At 50.7% G+C, this 16,204-nt stretch overlaps 2 protein-coding genes across 8 annotated transcripts; one reads left to right on the top strand and one right to left on the bottom strand.

The window, feature by feature from the left end:
• Positions 1–768: 768 nt before the first annotated feature.
• TUBB (tubulin beta class I) lies at positions 769–4,564 on the top strand. Its single transcript, XM_026511304.4, has 4 exons — positions 769–1,115; positions 2,530–2,638; positions 2,914–3,024; positions 3,318–4,564. Exons 1-4 carry the CDS (start codon positions 1,059–1,061, stop codon positions 4,373–4,375), a joined length of 1,335 nt encoding a protein of 444 aa, XP_026367089.1. The 5' UTR covers positions 769–1,058; the 3' UTR covers positions 4,376–4,564.
• A 1,579-nt stretch (positions 4,565–6,143) lies between these two features.
• FLOT1 (flotillin 1) lies at positions 6,144–16,048 on the bottom strand. 7 transcript variants are annotated; one of them, XR_007191471.2, is made up of 14 exons: positions 15,880–16,038; positions 15,509–15,565; positions 15,147–15,222; positions 14,969–15,059; positions 14,590–14,733; positions 14,334–14,453; positions 14,150–14,245; positions 13,775–13,927; positions 8,799–8,980; positions 8,571–8,616; positions 8,319–8,456; positions 7,903–8,067; positions 7,535–7,709; positions 6,144–6,537 (listed from the first exon to the last, which is right to left on the bottom strand). XR_007191471.2 is itself a non-coding variant. In XM_026511305.4 (13 exons), exons 2-13 carry the CDS (start codon positions 15,549–15,551, stop codon positions 6,508–6,510), a joined length of 1,284 nt encoding a protein of 427 aa, XP_026367090.1. In that variant the 5' UTR covers positions 15,552–15,565; positions 15,880–16,048; the 3' UTR covers positions 6,144–6,507. The 7 variants fall into 7 exon arrangements, 6 of the variants coding, with proteins under 6 accessions (XP_026367090.1, XP_026367093.1, XP_057160886.1 ...); XM_026511305.4 differs by lacking the exon at positions 7,535–7,709 and having other exon boundaries at positions 15,880–16,048; XM_026511308.4 differs by lacking the exons at positions 7,535–7,709; positions 14,334–14,453 and having other exon boundaries at positions 15,880–16,041.
• Between the last annotated feature and the right edge of the window lie 156 nt (positions 16,049–16,204).

Here is a 16,204-nt window from a genome sequence, read left to right as displayed (position 1 = left end):
GTCTAGAGGCAGGCTGGAAGGCACTGAAATTCAGGCACTTCATCCCATAGTTCTCTGATAAAAGCAGTGTCTTAAATGCTGCTCTAAGGTCCAGAACCCCTTACATTGGACAGAAACTTCTGAGTTCACAGACTCCAGATACCAGTTTTTCTAAACCGTTCAACTTACTCTGAACACACCCTCGGACAATTACATCTCTATTCTGAAAAGTCATTGCTGCACTTTTGTTTCTCTTTCTAAATTAAACACTATCACTAGAAAACTTCCAAGAAAATAGGAGGGCAGTCCCCTCTTTCTTCCTATCTGGGGGAGCAGCGGTTTACTGGATTCAGGTCTTGGGTCACCAAAAGACCAGCTGTTAGATAGCGGACCAGGGTGCCGCATTTCTCCCCAGTTTTCGCTGAGCTCAGCAGCCCTGTCTTCCCAAGAGCTACCGCAGCAGGGAGCATTCAGGGCGTGCCCACTCCACCTTCCAACGCCTGGCACCCTGGGGTTCCCAATTCCTGTATCCCCGAAAACTACTCCCTTTTAGTACAAAAAACTCAGGCATAAGGGAAAGAAAACTTGCGCAAGATCATTTTTCATAAACAAACAAAAAACCTTAAAAAAAAAAACCCAAAACCAAAAACCCAGCATCCACCCATCCCTCCCTTCATTTTGCAGCGTGGACAACAATGGAGGACTACAACTCCCAGTGAGGCCTGCGTTCGTCCGTCCGAGCAGAGACCAATGGACGTCTTATACGTGACTGGCATTGACTAATCAGGTCCAGCCTCGATGAGGCTTTGTCTCCCGACCGAGGCGCGGGGCGCGTTCTCCCGCCTCCCAGCCTAGGCGCACGCGCGCCCCGCCCTTCCCGCCTTCCCTCGTTCGCCCTCCCCTCTCTTTTCTCCCTCTCAGAACCCTTCTGCCGCTGCGTTCGGACCTCGCTGCTCCAGCCTCCGGGACACGTCCCATCCTTCCAGCCTGCGATTAGCAGTATAGAAAAAAATTCCATATCATTTTCTTGCCCCGTACACACTTTGAGGCGAGCAAAAAAATTAACATAAATTTTAACAATGAGGGAAATCGTGCACATCCAGGCCGGTCAGTGTGGCAACCAGATCGGTGCCAAGGTAAGGATTTTAAACCTCTTAACTATATTTCTTTTGAGAAGAAAAAAAATCCAGATAAATGATGAATGGTTGTGATATATATTTGCATACCATCCATAGTCAAGCTTTGCCCCTCAAAATTTTGTTTTCTATAACAGACGTTTGTAGCTAGAATTTGTTTTTGAAAAATGGGGGAATTAGCCTTGGTTGGCTCATTTTGGGGACGCTATTAAGGACCTTTCGGGTTTGGCGGTGGGAAGACTGATTCTGTAAGATTTTACTTGAAAGTGTTGTAACGGTCCGAGGACCGCGGAGGGAGGGAGATGCGGAAACGGTCCGAGACAAAGCGAGGCGAGGTTTCCCCCATGTGCATCCCTCTTGGCTGGGCTTCGCCGGAGGGGGAAGGGGCGAGGCTGGGCGACGGCTGAAGGGAGCCCGGATCCCACCGTGGGGTGGGGGACGCGGTGCGCCAGGTTGGGCTGCGCTGCGCGGTACCCTTCCCAAAAGATAGGCATCTCGCGCGCCCGCGATTCCCAAGGGGCGGTCCCGTAGTTCTTTGGGGGATGGAAGACTAAAAGCCGCTGGATTAATTTTATTTCCATCTCCCGTAAAGAGACCCTTTTAGGGCGTGAGCCGATATGGAGAAAGAGGGCAGGAGGGTCCTTTTCTTTAAAGGGTCCCTCAGGACTGAACGGTGGGAGAAAGAATCCTTATTTAAAGCAAGGGGTGAAAAGCTAGCAAAGGAAGAAAATTCTGAGGACAAGGTGGGGGTGGGGGATGGTTTTTCTTTTTTCTTTTTCTTTCTTTCTTTTTTTTTCTTTTCGCGCGGTTACAGTGTAGCGGGGGAAGGGCAGGGAGGAAGTGCCGCTGCTACGTTGTAGCAGAAGGGCGGGGCCGGGCGCCCCTGGCGCGCCGGGACAATGCGGCGCTGCCGGCCCGCTGGGGGCGCCCTAGCCGAAGCCGAGCCCCGCCTCTCGCGGGCTGAATGCACGCCACGCCCCCGCCCACGCGCGACGCCTCCCTTTGTCAGTGGCACCGCGGGCGCGGGCGCCGCAGTCACGTGGAGGGCGGGGTGGAGAGGGGTGGTCGATTGCTGCAGCGGTCTCAACCCCCGGCCATTGTACGCAGGGGGGAGGTGTGCTCCCCCCGTCTGGCGGGCCGCCTCCATCCCCCTCCCTTCACACTCCCACCCCGCAGTTTCCTGGGATCCCCGGGCCTCCCCAGCTACACCTCGTCTCGCATTCCAAGCAGTGAAAGCTGCGGCTTCCTTGGGGTTGCGGGTGTCCGGTGGAAGGGCGTGGCAGGCAGGCAGAGGGAATGCCAGGCGCTAGAACCAGGCTCACCACGGGCGTGTCTGGGATTAAAATGCGTAGGTCGGGTGGGCATAATTGGCTGGGACCAGAGCTAAGGAAGTCTCACTGCTGTCCCTCCGCAGTTCTGGGAGGTGATCAGTGATGAACACGGCATCGACCCCACCGGAACCTACCACGGCGACAGCGACCTGCAGCTGGATCGCATCTCCGTGTACTACAATGAAGCTACAGGTGAGGTTGGGAGCCCCGGAAGCTGGGGGCCTATCTCCTCTTCTGCTTCTCTGGGGGTCTCTTTTCCAGCCCTGGAGGACCTATTAACCACCTTTGGATGTATCTATACTTTCTTTTTTAAAGGCGTTCTTGATTTGATTGCCCACCCTGGGGCAAAAGATTGGCTCTTCTGCCCCCTGGTGGCCGCACTTGGAATCACAAGTTAGGGTCCCTGGCTGTCTCCCAGCCCCAATTGATCCCCTTTGCCAATTTTTACTCTCTTTTCTTCCATATAGGTGGCAAATATGTTCCTCGTGCTATCTTGGTGGATCTAGAACCCGGGACCATGGACTCTGTTCGCTCAGGTCCTTTTGGGCAGATATTCAGACCAGACAACTTTGTTTTTGGTGAGTTATGCACATATTAGTAGCTAGTACTGTTCAGTGTATTTGAGTAAAGGAGACAGCAAGGGCTAGGAGACAATTGTTACACTGGAGTGCTTATCCAGGGCTGTGTTCTGAAATCTCTAATGCAGGGTGTTGGTAGTGACTGCCCTAGATGATAATAGGGTAGGGATGTGTCACAGATGAGTGAGAGAGAATGCGCATTTGTGTACATTATTCCAAAAGTTGAAAAGTGGAAATTTGGTCCTGTATCTCTCATGCTTTACTAATCAAGCTTGCCTCTGACCCCATTCCAGGTCAGTCCGGGGCAGGCAACAACTGGGCCAAGGGCCACTATACAGAGGGGGCTGAGCTGGTTGACTCAGTCCTGGATGTGGTGAGGAAGGAGGCCGAGAGCTGTGACTGCCTGCAGGGCTTCCAGCTGACCCACTCACTGGGTGGGGGCACAGGCTCTGGAATGGGCACCTTGCTCATCAGCAAGATCCGAGAAGAGTATCCCGACCGCATCATGAACACCTTCAGTGTGGTCCCCTCACCCAAAGTGTCTGACACTGTGGTCGAGCCCTACAATGCCACCCTCTCTGTCCATCAGTTGGTAGAGAACACAGATGAGACCTACTGCATTGACAACGAGGCCCTTTACGACATCTGCTTCCGCACTCTCAAGCTGACCACGCCAACCTACGGGGACCTGAACCACCTCGTCTCAGCCACCATGAGCGGTGTCACCACCTGCCTCCGCTTCCCTGGTCAGCTCAATGCTGACCTCCGCAAGCTAGCTGTCAACATGGTGCCCTTCCCACGTCTCCACTTCTTCATGCCTGGCTTTGCACCTCTGACCAGCCGTGGAAGCCAGCAGTATCGGGCCCTCACTGTGCCTGAACTCACCCAGCAGGTCTTTGATGCCAAGAACATGATGGCTGCCTGTGACCCCCGCCATGGCCGTTACCTCACTGTGGCTGCTGTCTTCCGTGGGCGCATGTCCATGAAGGAGGTAGATGAGCAGATGCTCAACGTGCAGAACAAGAACAGCAGCTACTTCGTAGAATGGATCCCCAACAATGTCAAAACGGCAGTCTGCGACATCCCACCTCGTGGCCTCAAGATGGCAGTCACCTTCATAGGAAATAGCACAGCCATCCAGGAGCTCTTCAAGCGCATCTCAGAGCAGTTCACTGCCATGTTCCGGCGCAAGGCCTTCCTCCACTGGTACACAGGTGAGGGCATGGACGAGATGGAGTTCACCGAGGCCGAGAGCAACATGAACGACCTGGTGTCCGAGTACCAGCAGTACCAAGATGCCACCGCAGAAGAAGAGGAGGATTTCGGTGAGGAGGCCGAAGAGGAGGCCTAAGGCAGAGCACCATCACCTCAGGCTTCTCCGTTCCCTCAGCCGCCTTCCTCAGCTGCCCCTGTCCTCTCCCTCAGAATTGCATTTTCTGCCTGTCTCATTTTGTTTTGTTTTTTCTCCTTTTTTGGAGGGGGGGGTCCTAAAACAGTGCCTGGCACATAATAGGCGCTCAATAAATACTTGTTGTTTGTTGAATGTCTCCTCTCTTCCGCTCTGGGAAACCTAGATTTCTGCCATGCTGGGTAACCCTGTAATTCCTTTTGGTGTCCACTTCTCACATCTGTCCAGCTGATATTTCCCGTATTTTTTAAGATAATTCTCCAAGAAGCTGGGTCTCATCAGATCCCATTTAGAACCATGTGCTGAAAACCCAGTAGATGGCCACCATCCTAAGCCCGTGTGCTAGCCCAGGGGAAAGGAAACCAAGCTACCTCATAGCAGTAGAGGTACCTATGAGGAAGGGGTAGGGTTTTCTATTCTAGAGCAGTTTTGGAGAGGGATATCCGAGCTGTTGAATCTGAATTTCCTTGCTCCTCTCTCAGCTTCAGGAGAGGTGTTGACAGTATTATCTCTATTTGTAGTCTTCTTCCAGGCTCTGTCCTGAGCTGTTTCTTTTGCAGGGTCTGCCCCACTCTCTTGAGCAGGATCCTTCCCTTTCCTACACAACCTCCTTCATATGTTGGATTCCTTCTTTTTCCCCTGGTTGGAGAAAGGGGCCAAAAGGGAAGAGGGACTAGCCTCCAGAAAGGCCCTCCCTATCCCCACCTTTTCTTAGCAAACACCCAGCTCTGCTGTGTATACATGGAAAGGTGTGTATTGCCACCTAAATCTTCTGAACCATTCTTCCAGAGAGGGGACAAGGAGACCCTCCATCTTTGGCAACATCTCATTTCTTCCTTTTGCTATTCTCTCCCCTGCCCTTGGCTTCATCCTGTCCTACACTTCAAATTTCTATTTTGTGTTGAACTTGCTTTTTTTCATATTGAAAAGATAACATCGCCCCAAGAGCCAAAAATAAATGACAACTGAAAAAAAGTTGTGAGATGTGTGCTCATTTAGGGAAAGACTACCAGTGGATACATGAGGCTCAAGTTCAGCTACACATACACTTTGCTCCCTATAAACTGACGAGAATATCCTTATACTTAACTGACCCTCATATCTTAACCCTGGTACCCAAACCACCCCACCACCTTCACTACTAGCCTCAATAACTGGGGTAGGCCTAGGCTCAGATACAGGATCAATGGACAGAAACGGGAATTGAGATGAATGTTAAGTAGGGCATAAGTGGTTCCCAGACCATCAACATCCTCTTGAAACTTGTAGAAATGCAGATCTTCAGGCCTACCCAGATGTACTGAACCAAAAACCAGTTAACTAGCAATCTATTTAAACTACATCTAGGGTTCATTTGGGTTATGGTACCTGCTGTTTTCTCTTACCCTTTGGGATTTTCTCAGTAAACATAACGGAAAGATAAACCAATGGGGAATATCACTTAATGGTCCCATTCTAAAGTAACACTTGCACCTAATACAACATGCTTCTAAGAACAGAAAGTAAGTCTCAGAGCTACCCTGGAAATTTAAGTCTAATTTTCCGTGGCCCTATTTTCAGTAATTCTGGGGACTAGTTCAATTCTCACCACTAATTCCATTTCAGCATGCTTTTCTGCCTATAACCAACTTATGCAGAAAAAAAAATTGTACAAGGTAACTTCTCCCATTCTGAAATGTCTTGAATGAAGGGAATAAGCTACATTCCAGTATTCATTTTGAATGAGTTCTACTTTATTAATTGTTCATCAGTATTAGTACTTTTTAACAGCAATTGATTTGACAAAAGTTGAGAACCTCCAGGCCATCCCTCAGTTTTGGTCAGGAAAATTCTAGACAATAGGTGCGCACAGTCTAATTAGGAAGTTAAACTGGGGATGAGCAGGATAATCAGAAGGCGGGCATGGAACCCCTGGGGACTGGTAGTCTTGGCAATGTGGGGTTGGGAAGAGCAACCCTTCCCCTCCAAGGCAAGGCACAGGCTATTTGGCAAGGAGATGCTCAGGGAAGGCCGTTGTGCATGCAGTAGTGGGACCATTCTGGCAACCATGAAGCTAGGCATTGGTGAAGGATGGCTCAAGCTGTTCGCAAAGGCTTGTGGTTAACCTGGTAAAAAGACAACAGTGATGACACTCGGGAACCATGTACCCTCTTCTCCCAGCTCCCCATTTGGATGAGGGCTGCAGGGAGCACATGCATTTCCAGGAGTCTATCATACCCTCTTGTCAAGCAGTCATTAGGACCCATGTACAGCACAAATCACTGAAGAGGAGTGGAGGGGGCTAGGGCCTTGCCAGCACAGACCCTTCTTAGCTCCTAATCTTTCCGTGCTTTCAATGCCAGCCTTAAGAGGGATCCAAGGAACCCAGCTTGAAGGTCACTGTTACGGTCTACTGCTTTCACTTACATGTGTGATGTTTTTTAAGAAGGTACTTAGAATGTGCACAAGTCGGGGGAGGAACAGAGGGGGGAGGGAGAGGGACAAGCAGACTCTGCACTGAGCGCAGAGCCCAACGCAGGCCCATCCCAGGACCCTGAGATCATGACCTGAGCCCTAACCAAGAGTTGGACGCTTAACCGACTGAGCGACCCAGGCACCTCTACGTAAGTTTTTTTTAAGCACACTCATATATAGTATATGCCAGGCACTTGTCCTAAACACTGCAAATACTTACTCATCTAATCCCCTTAACAATTCAATAGAGTAGATGCTATTAACCACCTGATTTTAAGGTGAGGAGAGAGGCACAGAGAACTAGCTAACTTGTCTAAGGTCGCAGCTAGCACGCACTGGAGCCAGGACTCACACCATAACACCGTGGCCCCAGAGCCTGCTCTCTGACCTCTAGCATCACCTATCCGTGAATCAACAGGCACCAAGAAAAGCAGTGAGATGCCTTTGGAATTAATGGTCAACAGGCTGCAACCAGTTCCTTGTACTAGTGGGGCAACCACGAGGCTCTAGAGGACAGTCAGCCTGGGTTTGAAGTCTAGCTTTACCAGCTGTTTGACAGGGCCACAGTTCCTTAACATACTGAAAACGGTTTCTTTACTTTATAAAATACTATATACCCAAAGGACAGTTTGATTTAAAAAAACCAACCATTTGTGTAGAAGTTTAGCACCGAGGGGCGTCTGGGTGGCTCAGTTGGTTACGTGTCTGCCTTCGGCTCAGGTCATGATCCCGGGGACCTGGGATGGAGCCTGGCATCAGGCTCCCTGCGCAGCGGGGAGTCTGTTTCACCGTCTCTCCCTCCCCCTACTCATGCTTTCTCTCTCTGAAATAAATGAGTAAGATCTTTAAAAGCAGCAGCAGCAGCAGCTCGGCACTGTGTCTAGCGTACAGAAAGCAAAAATGTCAATGCTCCCGAGCTTCCTCGGTGCCGGTCCAGTACTAGGCCTACGCATCACGTGCCCCCGGAACCCAGAAATTCACAGAAAATCCGCAGCTCCCACCCTAGAGACCCTCACCTGGGAGATGCTGACGCCGGTGAGTCTCTCCACACTCTCTGGCAGGCGGCTCAGGATGTCTAGTACTTCCCCGGTCACTTTGGCCGCCCCCACGGTCCCACCTCCACTGGACACCAATGTGATCTTATTGGCTGAGGTCAAGGGACCACTGATCTCCTCTGCCACCTGGTAGGTGAGAGAGGCCCACTCAGCACCTGTGGTCTGACTACGCCCCTCCTAAAACACCTCACCCTGGGCTTCAAGATTGTTATCTTCTTCACTTTGTAAGGATCATCCTTCCTCACTTCAGTCACTGGCTTATAATTCCCACCCCAAATTTCCAGTCCTCCAGCCTGGGTCTCCCCAAGCCCCTCATTTCCCCCCACCCTACATTCTCTGGTTCTGTTCCTCTCCTGGTGCCCACACAACCTCCAGACCTGGGGCAGCTTCTCCAGCAGCATGTCCAGCTGAGCTGCCTCCTGGTACAGCTGGAATGCTTCTGCCTTCTTGGCCATCTGCTCGGCCTCGGCCCGGGCTCGAGCCCCTATGGCAAAGGCCTCGGCCTCCCCACGCATCTGAGAATGGTACAGGAAACTGTGGTACTGATGGCTGTAGTTGAGGACGAGAAACCCCAGCTCCAACAGCAACCCGCACTCACTCCACAAGCCAAGAGCCACCTCTGAACTCACCCTCACAGACTCAGCTTCGGCCTCAGCCTGCATAATCAGCTGGGACCTGGGCACAGAAAGGGAAGTGGAGGGAGGGGCTGAGGAAGGGCAAAAGGCAAGCCCCGCTGGGGAGACACAGGCCCCTGTAACGTGAGTTCCGTAGGAGTTCAGGCAGCGAGGGCCTCAGCTCTTCACATGGGGGCACCCAGGTGGTAAAGGACTAGGATGGGGCCTGGGAGGGGCATTTACTTCTCTGCCTCAGCCAGGCGCTCCAGCTTGTAGCGCTCGGCTTCCGCGGGCTTCCGAACTCGGGCCTCCAGCTCCTTCTCTCGGCGGGCGATCTCCTGTTCCTGCACTGCCACCTGCTGGGCCCGCTCCACCACCTGCACCTGTACCCGCTGCTCCTCGATCTGCTGCTTAGTTTTGGCAACCTGGGTAGGAGAAATGCTCAACCTCAGAGCTGAAGGGCAAGTTCCCAGGGACCACAGAGAGAAGCCAGGGTCAGGGCTCCAGGGCGAGATATAAAAATAGAGTAGGCACATGAAATCGGTCCCTGGTGGGCTCAGCCAGCCCAGTGGAGTCCATTTCCCATATGGATCCCAATCAGGGCTCGGGGGATGGCCTGCTCCTCCTCAGGGGCAGCACCAAGGGCAAGACATTTTCCAAGCAGCCTCAGCATCAACAGCTGGATGGGGCTTGGACCCAGTCCCTGTTCTCCCTCAGGCCAGGCTCCATGTCCCTCTCTTGAGCTCCCATACTAGTCCATTTCTCCACAGTGTCCCTCTCCAGAGTATGAGCTCCTGGAGGGCTCTGATGCATGGTGGCTGTCTTCCACCTCCAGCCTCACTCAGCCATCCGCTTGTCTCCAGCTGTGCTGCTGTAACCTTCCTGTAGGCCACCATCACTCCAGCCCTCCCTGCAACAGCTTCCTACTGGCTCCGGTGGTGGTGGTGGGGTGTGTATGTATCTTTTCCATTTTTATCTTTTATATATGATACAAATTCAAAAGAAAAAAATGGACAGTGAGAAGCAAGGTTTCTGTCCACTTATTTCCTCAAACCACCTGGTTCCTTTCCCCAGAGGCAACCACTGTGACCAGCTTCTTCTGTAGTCTTCTTCCAGGGACATTCTAAACATTTACAGGAACGTGTACATATAGAATTCTTCTTATTCAGGCATATTTCATTTTCTGATTCCTGTAGAGTACAGAGATCTGAAGGCTCTTGCCGAGATTTTGGTGAGGAGAGGTACCAGAGAGGAACATGCTTCTTTACTGCCCCACAGCTCTGGCTCAGCCATGGACCATCATCCCTGTGGGTCTTACCAATAGCAGAGATGATGCCCCTGCCTTTACTGTACCCATGTGTTCACTCCAGAGGAAATGTGCTTCTGGATATGGCACCCTTTGCTGTCTCTGACCCTAAAATTTCAAACTGCTTCCAGATTAGACTAGTTGCTCTCTCCCTCACTGTGCAGAAACTCTCTGCATTGGAGCCCTTCCTGCCCCTCCTTAAGCCCACCTTTTGATTAAATAACCCCCAGGAGCTTCCCTGGAAGAAGTACATGGGCAATAAGTTTTTTGAGATCTTGCTTTTCTGAGATTTTTATTCTATCTTCCTATTTGAATGACAGTTAAATTGAGCACAGGTTACTATGTTAGAATTCATTTTCTATCCAACTTCTGAAGGCATTACTCCATGGCCTTTCAGCTTCTTGAAAAATCTGAAGTCAGTTTGATGCCTGACCCTTTGTGATCTGTTCTTTCTCTCTGGAATATTTTAATCCTTTCCTTGCTCTCCATGTTCTGAAATTTCACAGGGTAGTTTGTTTTTCATTCATTGTATGTACATTTGGTGGACTGTTTCAATCTAGAAAGTCATACCTTTCAGAACAGATAAACATTTAAGAATTTTTTCCACTGGTCATTTTCCTCCCATTTTCTTTGTTCTCTTGATTTATTAGATTAATGAATCTGTAGATTAGGATTAATAAATGTATTACAATTAGAATTTATTAGAATTAGATTAATAAATCCATAGATTCATTAGAATTTCTTCATTGTGATTTCCCCCCCTCATTTCTGCCATCTTACTGATTTCTAAGAGCTCTTTTTTTGTTTTCTATTCTATGCCCTGATTTTCTAGCCGTGAATTCTTCTCTTATCTCACTGAGGATATTAAAAAAAAATTTTTAAGCTTTCTTCTCCCTGCATAGTCTGTATCCTCCAAATTGCTTTGCTGTTTGTGGTTTTAGTCTCAGACTTCAACACCGCAGGATTCCCTCATATATCAGGTAATCCTTGGCTGCCTGCTCCCAGTGCTCCCAGGTCTAAGACAGTGAAGGGAAACTGTGGGCATGTGGGTGAGGCTTGCTGACTGAGCTTCACTCTAGGGTGATCTGGGCAGGTCATCTGCTGAGGAACCTCTGATTCAGGATGCTGGAAGCCTTTCCCTTTGGACTGGTCATGTTTAGGCACAGTCTTCTGATGACTTCTTTGGAAGATGGAGGGTCTGGGGGCCAAATGGGGTAAGGTGGGCAGGGGAGGCTGTCAGCATTTAGCATTCAATGGTCACATCGTGCCCGCCACTGATAAAGTACCACTGGCTTAGTTGATTACGATGGCTTTCCGGCTTTCTGTTCCTTCTGATCCTATTCTCTCATCTGTTTTCACCTTCTTTTTTAAAATCACTGTTTGTGGTTTTAGTGAGGTTTTAGAGGGAGTGCAATTAACTGTATTTATTCAAGCCATCCACTCTGAAAAAGCTTCCAACTTATCTTCCTGCTTTCTCTCTTTCTTCTGGGAATCAATTCTCCACAGGGCAGCCAGACTGATCCTTATAAAAATGTAAATTAGACCATGGCACCTCCCCGCTTAAAGTTCTCCAACGGCATTCCACTGGGCTTTGAATTCTCTTCTAAGTCTCCAACACAGCCACCTGAACCCTATGTGACCTGGCCCTGCCTGCCTCGCCATCTCACTCACAGCATACCAACCGCACTGGATCAGAACCCTCCTCTGTTCTTGGGACACACCAAGCTCTTTCCTACCTCAGGGCCTTTGCACGTGGTGGTCCTCTGCCTAACCACATATGGCTATTTATATTTAAAGTTAATTAAAATTAAATAAAATCTAAAATTCTGTTTGTCAGTCACATCTCACTAGCTACAGTTCCACAAGCCATATTTCAAGCACTCAGTATCGCAGCACAGACTTACAGCATTTCCATCATCACAGAAAGTTCTATTTGAACAGCACTGGCCTAGAATGCTCTTGGCCCACAACTCTTTGTGGCTCCTTCTCATCTTCAGGTTCATCTCATAAAGCACTTCCTCACTGAAGCCTTCTTGGATCACCCCCACTGTTTTTTTCATCACCCTGTATATGTCCTTCATGGCACTTAAACAAGATAATTAGAACCTATGAACATTACTTACTTGCTTACTAGCTCTTTCCTGTGTTATAAGCTCCACAAGGGCAGGAATCTTTTCTGTCTCATTCATACTTACGTCCTCACTTCCAAAACAATGCTTGGCACATAGTAAGCACTTAATGGATATTTGTTGAATGAATCCTTATTTCCCAAGCACCTAGCACAAAGCCTGGCACAGAATAAAGAACTGATAAAAGTTGGAACAGAGCCAACACCAGCCCAACCGTTTGATTTGCAGATAAGGAAAGCTATATTTAGGTTAAGGACCAGGAAGCTAATGGTTTCCACTATGTTAATACTTCTCAAACTCCAATGTGTACATGAATCCCCTAGGCATTCTGTTGAAACGCAGATTCTAGGGGCACCTGGCTGGCTCAGTTGAGAGACCAGCAACTCTTGATCTCAGGGTCATGCATTCAAGCCCCATGTCGGCGCGGAGCCTACTTTAAAAAAAACAATGCTGATTCTGATTCAGTCAGTAGGACAGGAGCTGGAGATTCTGTATCGAACGAGCTCCACAGTGCTGCTGGTGCTGCTGGTAGGCAGACCACACCGAGGAGCGAAGCACCACGCTGCACGCCATCACCTGTCATACCACCAGGAATTTAACATCATAAACTAAAGACGTTTTGTACTGCATTATCCTTTAAGCCTATACCAACTCTTGGCAAAAACAAATTTCATAATATTGCTATTCTTTGGGTAAAGGTCTTGAAGTACAGTTGATTCTTATTATTCATGGTAGATCCTTTCTATAAAGTAACCATGAACACTGAATTAGCAAGCACTTATTCTGGTGTTAGGGGAAATACACGGTTAGGTTCCTGTGAGCCCCTGTTCACAACAGATCAGTATATATCCTTGCTTTATATGTGTTTCTGTTTAAAGATACCTTTCGTAACAGACATCGTTGATTCAGTAACAAGGGAGTTACTGCCGACAGCGCTACAACTCACGCCTGAAAGACGCTTATCTAACACATGTAAATTCTCTCTAAGGCACATCACAGCCTCCTTGCACTTAGAAACACTCAGCACTTTAGCAGTACGCTTGGGGGCCGTTTTAAACAGCAAAATCACCAACAAAGAGTACAAGAATGCAAAAAATGTAGCAGTAAATATACTGTGAAAATGACACTGTTTACATCATGAGAGCTGAAACAAGAAGGCAAAACATCTTGTTCAACCTCAACTGTACCTCAGGCAACTCAAATTTTTCACTGCTCTGTGCATGTCTGCACATGATCACAAAGGTGCCACAGGGACTGTTTCTGGGGTCACGAGTAAATTTTAGTGAGTAGGCGAATTCTCAAATACAGAAATCTGCAAACAATGAGGACGACCATGCCTCCTTGCAATAACAAGGGCTGCCCATATCTCACTTTGCAGGATTCAGAGCCCAAGTCCATGTTTTCCTTCCTCCTGCCTTTCTTGGATCACCAGGGCTGCTGTGAGCCCAGGGAAATATCAGAAAAAGGCGGCACCATTCACCTATGCAGGAATGCACAGCGCGGTGAGTGTAGGGGATGGGCTGGATCTTAGCTCTGCTTCACCCACTCATCCAGATGCCCTTACCCAGGGCACAATCTGCCCAAACATATGATCCCATCCTACTGACCATATCCCTTCTTGGCCTTTACTTTGCTTTTCAACTGAAATGCTTAGGTCTTCCAAATCTTCTTTTATGGGGGAGTTGGGTCAGAAACGTAGGGATCAGAGTTAGAATATGAGAAAGTGTGGTGGCCTACGATGGGGGACTTGAGAGGAACGAACTGCCCAGTGTGAGAGTTCTGACCTGAAGTTGGTAGGCCAGGTCAGCCTGTGCTCGGCGGGTGTTGACCTCGATGTCATACGCGGCCTTCTTTAGCTCATAGTCTCTCTGCGCCTTGGCCATCTCGATCTCACTCAGGTACTGAGCAGACACCTTTTCCTGCTTAGCTTTGGCTTCCTGTCCACACAGAGATCAGGGAGGAAGTTAGAGTAGGGAGAGGAAGGCCCCAGTGGGGAAAGCCTGCTCCTCACCAGACTCCCCTGTGCGGCCTCATCTACTTCCTCTGCCAACCCGGCTCTATGAGCCCTCACTCAGTTGTGCCCCTTCCATCCCCTCTCCCGCTGCACATCCAAAAAGCCCATGGCGACCAAGTGATCCCCCAAGTGGAATCTATCTCACCCGGATCCCAGCATCTCTTTTAGCTTCTGCTTCCCCAATCCGAGCATCTTTTTGGACTTGCGCTGTTCTAGCCTTCCCTAAAGAGTGCAAATAGTCCTGTGAGAGAGAAGCAGCAATCAGAATCCTCCAGAGGGTTTAAGAGATGGGAACGGGGAACTGGAGAGGACGGGCCGCCTAAGTTTACCTGATCGTCATGAATGTCCTTCAGGGTGTAGCTAACCACACTGATGCCCATGTTGACCAGGTCTGAGGAGGCCACTTTGAAAACCTGCTCTGAGAATTTCTGCCTGTCCTTATAGATTTCCTAGGGTAACAGAATGGTGGGAAGGAGGAACTTAAGCTCTCAGTCCTCTGGCTACTCTCTCCCACAGACTAGCTGGGTCCTTAGGTGCCACTCACTCTGGCATCTCTTCCAGATCTTTCCCTGCCCTCAAGCCCACCTCCACAGTCATGTGAGCCATGATAGCCCTCTGGTGGCCTTCCAGAGTCTCCAGTGCAATGTGGGCAATCTCAGCCTCCGTCTTCCCCAGGAACATCTGGCAGGCAGCTGCCAACATCTCCTTGTTCTGCCCCTGGATTTTCACCTGTAACCAGAGTAGGGATAGGGAAAGTGTGGTGAAGGTCTCGTGAAGCCAGGTAGTAAGCAGGAAGAGAATGGAAGAGTCAAGTGCCTTGGGAGTCCCTGGAGAAGGGGACTTGGCAGAGACATTGCTCTGCAGCCAGAGGTTGGGAAAGCCATGGTCAGAAGATTCTTAACGTCTGGGGACAAAGAAGGTGATGAGGAAATGGACTCTGGGGGAAAGGCTCTGAAAGCCTCACCTGGGCAATGCCAGTGACTGAGATGGGGACCCCATGGCGAGTGTAAACCTTTTCACTCTTGACATTGAGGGTCAGTGTGTTGAGAGAGATCCTATGGGAAAAAGAAGGAGTGGACAGTGAGAAAAAAAGAAAAGAGAGAAAACTGGGGTTTCCCTTCCCTGGTTCTTTTTCCACCTACCTCTGGATTTGCTGGATGCAGGGCAGGACAAAGACACGTCCTCCAGCCACCATGACTGGGGGGCTTCGGCAGAAACCTGCAAGGTGCAGGGGCAGTAAACTGCAGTGGTAGGGGTAGGGCTAGAATATGGAAGACTGAAAAACGAGTGTGGGGGGGATAATCCCCTCAAGGAAATCTGGGAGCTGGAGGGGAGGCAGTCTGGGCACTGGGACTCACAAGTGGGTGGCTTGGAGCCATTGGGGGCTGGGGGGGGTGGTGGACAGAAGGCCTGGGCCTGGGGAGCTGGTAAGGAGAAGGGTAAGGGGTAGAGGCCGGACCGCAAGGGTTTGGGGGGCACTGGTTGAGAAGAGAACATTACTTACCGGAGACCACCATGGCCTCATTTGGGCCGCAGGTGAAAAACATGGCTCAGGTTGAAGCTGGGGGAAAAGGAATGAAAGCCTTTGCGGGCGGATCCACAGGAGCGAATATTCTCTTTCCCGTCAGTCTCGCCCCATCTCCAGCCACCAGGGCCCAGTCCCTTCCGCACCCATGGGTCTGTCCCACATATCCCCAGCGGCTCCCTCCCCCACGCCGGCTTACGGCCGCCCCCCTGCCCCTTGCCCGGTCCCGCCTTCGATGAGGACTGTGCCTCTCTCCGCTGATAAAGCTCTCCCGCGCCTAGAGGCCCCCAGACCTGGCGCCACCCTCCTCGCTCCTCCGCAGTCCGATTACATCTCCCTTCCCCACCCACCTTCCCGCACGCAGGCGGCGGCCGGGCCAGGGCGCTCAGCGGATCCGGGAGCCGAGCAGCGGTCCGGGGGTGGGGACGGCCTTCCAACAAACCCGCGGACGCTCGCGCCCCTCACCCGGCCGCGCCCTGTGGCTGCGGCAGACGCGACCCCGCCCCCGCGGCGGGCCACCCTCCGCCCCGCGCGCTCGGCCCGCCCCTTTCCCGGCAAGCCGCGCTCGCGTTTGCCGTCCCCCGGGCCTGCGCGGCCTACCCCGCCTGCTGGGGGAGCGGCCGCCCCCGCCGCCGCCCTTCCCCGGCCAGGAGCTCCGCCCCGGGAAGCGGGACG

This window comes from Ursus arctos, unplaced genomic scaffold (assembly GCF_023065955.2).
Source record: "Ursus arctos isolate Adak ecotype North America unplaced genomic scaffold, UrsArc2.0 scaffold_31, whole genome shotgun sequence".
Lineage (NCBI taxonomy): Eukaryota > Metazoa > Chordata > Mammalia > Carnivora > Ursidae > Ursus > Ursus arctos.
Note: the sequence above shows the minus strand (reverse complement) of the source record. Positions and strands in the feature narration are given on the sequence as shown.